Here is a 9,335-nt window from a genome sequence, read left to right on the forward strand (position 1 = left end):
ATAAATTAATGAGTGCTTTTACCCCTATGAAAAATATGAGCAAACTTTAACATTTCTAAAACTTCAATCTTTTTGCATTCCAGTTCTTGTCTTGCTGATTGTCACCATGAGGCGACGGAAAAAAGAACCCCTCATTTTTGATGAAGAGAGAGATATCAGAGAAAATATCGTCAGATATGATGATGAGGGTGGTGGAGAAGAAGACACTGAGGCTTTTGACATGGCTGCCTTAAGAAACCTCAACATCATCCGAGACACCAAGACCAGGAGGGATGTGACACCTGAGATTCAGTTCTTGAGCAGACCGACTTTTAAAAGCATCCCAGATAATGTAATTTTTAGAGAATTTATCTGGGAGAGACTAAAAGAAGCTGACGTGGACCCTTGTGCACCACCCTATGACTCCCTGCAGACATATGCATTTGAGGGGAATGGCTCGGTGGCAGAGTCTCTCAGCTCATTAGATTCGATAAGCTCAAACTCTGACCAGAACTATGATTACCTCAGTGACTGGGGCCCTCGCTTTAAAAGGCTTGCAGATATGTATGGGAGTGGTCCAGACTGCTTATACTCATAGCCTTGGAATCTTTCTCTGAAAATGCACTGAGGAATACTAAAACAAAATATCTCAACCTTACAGACAGAAAAAAAGTTGTAAATACTTCTCCATTTTTAATTTTTTAGGTTATTTTTTTGCCTTGGTGGAGCATACTTTCATTAGACTTGTCCTAGAGACTGCACTGACCACAAAGTATATGAGCATTTGATATCATTTTTAATAAAATGAAATGCTCAGACACATTCAAATAGATAGCAACCCTTAGATACCTGCAGAGGTAACTCACTTTCAAGAATATGCTATGCATGGTAACCTCAATGAGTCAAGGCAGATGCCTTGACAGTATTGCTATGTCTAGAACACAAAGTCGATGGTATATGTATTAAAAGCATGAAATTTTTTAAAAATTACATATTCCACTACATTACAATATACAGGATTTGCAAATGAAAACTTTCTAAAAAATTTTCATTACAATGTTGTATACAGATTCCTAAGATAAATGCAGAAAACAGACATGAAAACAAACAAAAATTCAGATCATTTTTTATTTGTCCCCGTTTTTTTTCAAATCAATTTAGTGGGGAATCTCTGTAAATTTTGGGGTAGTTTTATGAAAAATAAAATTGCAATTTATTTTAAGAAATTCTGAATTTGTCAACATACTGGCGTATTTTATAAGCCACATAAAATGAGAAATATGGAGGGATGTCCTTAAGGTTGAAAAGTTTTGTGATGCTCATGTAGGTATATTTAAGGTGTTGCTATCTATTTGTTATTTTTTATTATCTCTTCTGATTTGTACAGGAGAATTTAACCTTTTTTATTATTATTTGACGTAAAGCATTATATTTATTTTGGAGCTCTAATCTCCACTAAATCCAGGTCCATTTTACTGCCTCAGAGTATTAGACTTGTCAGAACATGCTGATTTTTCTCCAGTCTCAGATAAATGTAGGAAATGAAGCATGGAAATGGAGAAATTACAGTAAAGAAATTGAGCCCACCATTCATCTCTCAGAAAGGAGAGCAGCTACAAGGACATGCAGTTGTTCTTCTGAGCCATTACAAAGTCTGAGACATTTAAATAAAATATTTGTATTTTGCATTTTTGGAAAGAAGACTACAGAGGTTGCTGGGAGTGGTATTAAAGCAAGATTTAATTTCAAGGTCAAACGTCCTATATGCTTCAAAGACTGCTTTTCTCCCTCTCTTTATCTTTTGCTGATGATGAATCACAGTAAAAGACTTTTAAATTTCTTTCTTATGTTAAGTAATGTAATACTATTAACTCCAGAAGCCACCTCTAGATCTTACTGCACACATGTATTTTCCCCAAAAGTGTTGTCTCAGTACACATAATTTCTACGCTGTTTCAGGAGTGCCAAAACAGAAGGATAACTGCTGTTGGTTAAAATACGGTATCGTTTTAAGTAGGATTTCTTAGAATAAGACAACTTTTTTATGATTCTGACTATTTATACTTCATCTTTCATGATTTATTATTAGATAATAAGGCATATATACCAGTAAACTAGTGTTTTTAAGTATTCTTTCAGATTGTTTTGTTTTAGGTAATCTGTAGATGAAATCCTAAGTTAGACTCTGCTCCTGCAAAATCTTTCGCTTATACCTAACTTGCAATGATTTGATTTGCCAGCAATTACTGAGAGGTATTCAGAATTGTTTGTAGGATTTTACTTGTGAACAGAAGGTACACCACAGAGAATGATGCTCACTCTAAAAGTACTTCTTTCTGAGAGAAAGATTATTGTACTAAAATTCTCATCTATGGGTGACACAAGGCTGGGAAATGGGAAATCAAGGTTTTGGAATTTTTGTATCCCAGCATTATCAATTAATGTGAAAATGGCCTTCAGCTTTATCAGAGAAAAACAAAATAATTTTAATAATCTGCAACATAGGTATTTAATTTTGAGTTACATTTTGGTAGACAATCTTTGATTCACACAATTCAGTAGATTTGCTTCTAGTTGTACTAAATATATATATATATATATATATATATATATACGTATATATATATGACAGATTTTGTAATGGAACTGAAAGATATTGCCCATGACTTTTCGTCATACGTGTAAGATTTTTCAATAAAAAATAACAAACCAAAAAAAAGAAAAAAAAAGAAAAAAAAATGGAGAGTGATCCATGTGTTTGTAGTTCAAAGAGAATGAGATATAGTTAAGCAAGCATTAAATCAGCAAGTTATGAAAAGAACAGTTTTAATTCTTTTTGTTTGTGGGAAGATAATTCCTTAATCTGGATTGCAAGTCAGCAATGATGCTTTTAGCACACAGCACTCAAAGGAGATTTATATCTGGTTTAGAGTAAGCAGCCCAATTCTCTTGCTTTTCTACTTTATATGCCTGGAGGGGGGAAACAAACAAACAAACAAAAACAACAACAAAAAGCAATGAAAACAAAAAGGTCCTTTGTTACGAAACTAATTTATTTTTGTGTATGTATGTGCTTTCTGTGGGAAAAAAATATGTTTATGTTTCTGTCTATTTAACACTATCCAAACTCATTATTATATTTGTTTACTGTTGCAGAGTTCTAAAGTAATCCAACATTTTATTTTATTTTATTTTACATTAACTATGCTTACCTATTACCATATTATTGCAGTAAGAGAGAAATTCCACATATTTGGTGACAGATGTTACTATACTACATACATATGGCATACAAAACACATTCACTACATACTGCTCTCTTTAACTTACCTCATATATGAGTTTTCATGGGTCATATTCTGATTCAAATTCTTCTTTTACTGTTATTTGTGATAGTGTGATGTTATAAATCATATTTTACTGAACAAACAATGGAAAATATAAGAAATACATTTTCTATCCAAGAATAATTTCAGAATTATTTGAGCTAATTAATTAGAAAAACTATTTTAAAAGAATTTCCATTTTATTTATTAGCTGATCTTTCTAAAAATTCCAGTATGACCTTCAGGTCACAATTCTTACTTAGAAATCCCTCAAACTTTGCATCAACTCCTAACACACAGTGAAATGCCATTGTCTGTTTCCTTCTCCTTTATAACAACTGAAAGGTCTTTTTTAAATTGAGATTTCAAGACCCATTTAAAAGTTTATAGCTTTAAGAGAGCTACTAAAAATATTACGCTGTTAAGAGTTAAGGCAAGACAGCTTTGACCTGTGTAAAATCTATGAAATTCAAAAGAGCTAAATTGTTGTAGGCAGTGGCCATTCTGATATTTTTTATGTAAAAGAATGAATTTATTAAATTTAGTATTTACTGTATTAAGTTATATTCCCATTCATCTATAACACAGGTCTTCCTAAGCCTAATAATTTCTGGCTGGGCTAGGCTGACAATCACTAAAGGATTTGAGAAATGTCAAGATAATTATATGAAAATTCCCATTCTCCAAAGTATTCAAAAATAATGTATTATTGATTCTTATTTGCATGTTGTTCTTTACATTGTTTTAAAGGTAGATGTGACTGTCATTCATAGGAATTTCTCTTAAAATTCAAGATGTCCTTATTATTATTTTATCCTATTAACTCTACATCATCAGCATACATCAGTAACAAAATATTTCCCATCCTTCTTATTTTTCTTTTTCTTTCTTCCTCTCCCTTCACTTTCCTTCCCTCTTCTCTCAGTAGTATTTACACACTTAGCTTAGATTTTAGAATTGTTGAGGTTCTTTACTGAGCAATTTCAGCATTAGTAATTATAATGTGTTCTTGAGGCATGGAAGAAGAGGGAAAACTTATAAACAGTAAAACATCATGAATTCAAAATGTCTCTATGTGCACTGACTTTAATGCAGTAGATTAACCATTGCTGTCCCTCAGTGCTCCCTAATGTATTCATATATTTTCCTGTCATCAAGACCAGCTACTCATTTATGAACATGTATGACATCTAGCCAGGTATTATAGACCATTTAAGTCTGACAAGAATGATCAGTCTGAATTTTAATGTCCTCATGGTAACATAATCATCAAAACATCCTTTATTATTATCACACTGTCAAAATTACATGAAACATTTACTGATGCACCTAGAAGCTGTGCGAAATCCTGATCATATTGAAGTACCAGCAAGATGACTTCCAAGAGGCATCAAGATTTATACACTGTTAGGAGAGACTGATAAATGACCACTGACAGAATCAAAGCAAGACTGCCAAATTGGTCAGGGTGCTCTTTCTTTTTGTGCAATCTCTTACTGTTCTTTCCCTTTTTCGGAGCTGCAATCCCCTTCTTTTTATAGTAATACCTTGGTGGAATATTTTTTAATAGTATAAGCTATTTTCTACCAGCTTGGTATAACCTTCCTGAAGTAAACAGTACCCTTGCTGACAAAGTTCATTATCTGATACCTGTGCACAGCTCTTCCTCCCTATAAAAAAGGACACATAGAATTTCCATGCTACCAAAATCAAATTATGACACTTCTTTTTAAAAATGACTTTGTGATCATCTGTAGCTTTATTTATGTCAACTATAGATACAACCAAGATCTTCCTGTTTCGCAGTCTGTTGCCTTGCTTGTTCTTGAGATTTTACTAACACAGAAAGGGAAGGTAGAAGAAAAAAAGACAGAAATTAAGAGCACCTGGTTTTTTTATTGCTTCATACATGACCTAATTTACCAGATGCTACTGGAATATAATTTCCTCCAAGGTAATAATGTTTCCATAAAGTGGAAGGATACCTTCCAAGTACTTGGCCTAGTCTCATCTTCATAAAAAAAGAAATAACTATTAAGGAGAAAGATTAAAAATGTAAGTGGCAAACTTAGTATGTAGTTTGCTATTCCTCAAAAGGTTTTTTTCTGTGTTTGTGTGTAATGAACCCCTGAATGAAAATCTCATATGACATCTAATCTATTGATGTGGTTACCATTTCTATGTATGATATATTCTATGCCTGGATATTTGTTCACATTTTAATTCCTTTAAATTTCTAGTAGATTTTTATTGTGACATATAGAATACAACTACAGGGATGAGAAAGTACTGTACATTTGCTACCAAGGACAATGTGAAGATTCAAGCAGTGAAAAAAATGACTTCTTTTAAGCAGTTTAGTTAAAGATAAACATTTTGTGTCCCCATTCCTCTTCCTTTCTCCTCTTCTGTCCTCTGTCCCCTGAAAGATAATGTATGACACTTAAGCTTTTGCTAATATATCATTTTCCTGTTTTCTGTACACATTCATTATCTTTGTAGTAGTCACACATAGAAGGTAAAAGGAGAACAAGCTAGCGTCAAAGTCAAAGCTCAAGAATTTGGAAAAAGATTTAATAGATTCCTGTTCTTTACTGCTATATGACCTTGAAAAAATTGTTCTACCTTCAAGGTAGAACTATGATTTGTCTTTCATTGTAACTTATTAATGATAGCAAAACAAAATAATATGAAAAATTGATACCTAGAAACAGCTGATCATGACAAATAGATTAATATATTATGTATGACATCAAGATTCTTTTTTACTGTGGCTTAACACAGGTCAATATACTTTATTAGTACTTTAACATTAACACAGAACATATCGGTTTATGCACAAAGAATTTTCATGAAATAATTTCAAATAACTGCAATGAAAATCTAGGGCTATTTCAACATTAAAAATAGTTTCTTGGAAATAAAAAGATATAAAAAAAAATCAGATTTTTTGTCTTTATGGGTAGATACACGTACAGAGAAGACAGGATGGAAACCTTTTAGCGTTTAACATGCTATAATGAATGTTTATGTAAATACAACTGAGAACAACTGAAAGCAAGACAGATACAGAAGAGGCATCCTTCAGTGACAGACTTTACTCAAGCTCATCTTGCCATTTATCACCATTTGTTAAAAATTGCTTTATTCTGGTGTGGCCTCTGTGTTCTACAAAACCCAAAAATTCAAAACCTGAATAGATTTCTTGTTTTCTGGTTAACTTGCACTAATGAAGAGATAGGGGCAGGGAGGGTTCAGATTGCATATTAGGAAAAAACTACTCTCAGAAAGAATAGTGAGGCATTAGAACAGGCTGCCCTGGGAGATGGTGGTGACATCATTCTGGAAGTGTTCAAGAAAAGTGTAGTTGTGGTACTGAGAGTTAGTGGGCATGGTGGAGATGAGCTGCTGATTGGACTTGATGATATTGATGGTCTTCACCAACCTTAGTAATTCCCACATGAGCCTATGATTCTATGATTCTGTTACCAAAGCTGCAGTTGACTGTCAATCTGTTATCTGTTAGCATAAGCCTGATGATGTGCAGAAACCGTGCAAAAGGACAAGGTCTTGCTGCCTGATTCTACATCCTTTCCTGTATGCGTCCATTGTTTACCTCTTTCTCAAGTTAATTCAGAGAGAAAAGTTTTATCTAATTGAATTATTTTTGTATTGTACTCCATATACTCTGTTCCAGAATCCAGACCTTCAAAACAGAAACATAATGTTACTACTACATTTGCTACTGCTAATAATAATAATGCCAGGGAAATGAGATGTTAGTGGACATTAGTCAGAAAAAGAGGTTCTCTGCCCAGATTTGTCACAGCTTTGCTCTGGTTGGTTGATTCATCCATCTTCGGCATCTGTTGCTATAGAGCTCTGAGGAGGAAAAGAGTGTTTCCCGTATTTTTGAGAATAAAAATAGCACATTTACATAATAAATGTGGGATTGTTGCAATTGTTGGCGGGTTTTGTGAGTGTGTGTGTGGTTTTTTTTTAATTTTTGTTGTTGTTGTTGTTGTTTAGTAGTAACTATGAAATATACTCATGGGTAAAATTGAGTCTGGAATAAGTCAGGAGTAAACAGCTCCTAAGTCAGCAGCAATGTAATTTCAGTGTTATACAATATGATGACAAAGGAGTATCAGGAGTCATCAAGCATTCCTGAAACTGATTAGGCTTTACGAAAACATGAATGCAATGCAGCGACCATGCTAGTGAGAAAAAATATTATAGGAAAAAAAATGGCCAATATTTTACAAAGTTGTATTACAGTGGAAGAAGCCATCTGTGTAAGTAATCAAAAAGGTTTGGAAAATTTATATTTTTATCTTTTAATTTATTTCAACAACTCAATTTTGCTAAAATAAAATGTATTTTGGTAAGCCTAACATTTAAGTAATCTGAGATCAGTAAATATAAAGTTTATTGACTTTGAAGCTCTATCAGATGAGGGAAAGTTCATTTACACTATTTGCCATTTAATCATAAAAAAACATAGTTTTGTAAATTTTAAAATACATATCTCCATTTGGAAATGTGAAATTAATGTCACCTTCAATAGCAAGTTCTACTGGCAAAGCAACATGCGGGAAAATGATCTTGATCAGAGTGTCTCATTCTGTACAGCCTCTGAAACTTATCTACCATGTGCATCAGGAATCACTGTCCTGTTGTAAGTGAAAAGGAGGCAGCTTAGGGAAGCAATAATCAGCTCTAGTACCAAAACAGGTTTTGCTCAGTCACTTTTTTATTTGATGGTGAATGAAATTGATATAGGTTAATACAAAAAAAAAAAAAAAAAGTACACTGGTAATTTTCAACTTGATCAAAATCTCTGACAATGGTTTAGGTGAAATAATTTGCAAGATTTGGGCCCCTAAACCTGGAGTGTTAATTATTTTTGCTAACAGTGACTTGAAAAGAATGCTAATGCTGCGATACTGAAATAAATTTCTAGTCTATTTAGTTCTATTTAGAACCTCACAGAACATGTTTTTCACTGTCTGCTTTTAACATGCTTAAAAAAAAGTCAACAAAGGGCATTGAAGATAAGATCAAAGAATTCAAAGATGTCTTTTCCTAACTACAACAGTTACTGGGATACTTTATTTGTCATCCAATAATTGGTGCAATATGTTGACAATAACTTTGTACTAGAAAGGTAGTGAATCATCCCAGAGAACAGGATGTCTCTCAATGAATAAGGCTACAGTTAACTCTTCAAATGTATTTAGGTGCATGATCCAGTGTACAGCAACTAAACACATCTAAGGACTAGAAGCAGGGCTGTTCCCTCATATTCTAAACTCTCTAGAGATCTGACATTTGAGCACAACACTTTTTAGGCAACAAAATGTGGCAAGACTCTCTACCTTAGGAAATCAAGTTAACAGAAGTAAAAGCTTATATGTAACTAACTTTTTACATATTTTGTTATGATTGGGAAAATAATCATAGTAATTATTTACCTACAAATGTCCAAAACAGAACATGAAACTTAAGCTGTACATTTCTCATTAACACTACATTATTTATGAAGCTTCCTTAAACTTTCTTGGGAATCCTTGGTAATTCACAGTGAATTATCTTATAATTCTAACTATCATTAAATTATTATGCCTCCTTTCTCCACCTGCTGCATCAAGAATTATATAGTAGGTCAATAATAAAGCTTTTTTTTATTGTTTTTTTTTTAATTTTTTTTTTTTTTTTTTTTTTTTTTTTACTATTTTACTATTTGTTTGTGCTTTTTTGTTTTGTCTTGGTTTTTTTTTTTTTTTTTTTTTTTAAATAAGAATTTTGCATTTTGACTGAACATGCTCAGGCATAAAATCAGACATAGTATAGAATAGCAAGATATCTTGCCTTAGAATACAGCTGTGATATCTCATGAATAATTTTATTTTATATATATATATTTTTTTATAATATTTTCTATACATTACAAGACAGAGAAAATTATATTGCTTTTACTCATCTTATCCAAGGCTCTTGTATAACATGATATTTGCATCCATCAGACAG

At 32.6% G+C, this 9,335-nt stretch overlaps 1 protein-coding gene across 2 annotated transcripts in view; it reads left to right on the forward strand.

Annotated features, from left to right (window-relative positions):
• Nucleotides 1–7,220, forward strand: part of LOC125690953 (cadherin-7) — an 85,287-nt gene extending 78,067 nt beyond the window's left edge. For both annotated transcript variants that reach the window (XM_048939772.1, XM_048939775.1), the window contains one exon: nt 84–7,220. In XM_048939772.1, the coding sequence (XP_048795729.1) occupies nt 84–577 (494 nt within the window). In that variant the 3' untranslated portion in view covers nt 578–7,220. The remainder of the gene's footprint in view (nt 1–83) is intronic.
• Nucleotides 7,221–9,335: the final 2,115 nt, after the last annotated feature.

The sequence above is a fragment of the Lagopus muta genome, chromosome 3 (genome assembly GCF_023343835.1).
Source record: "Lagopus muta isolate bLagMut1 chromosome 3, bLagMut1 primary, whole genome shotgun sequence".
In the NCBI taxonomy this organism is placed as follows: Eukaryota; Metazoa; Chordata; class Aves; order Galliformes; family Phasianidae; genus Lagopus; species Lagopus muta.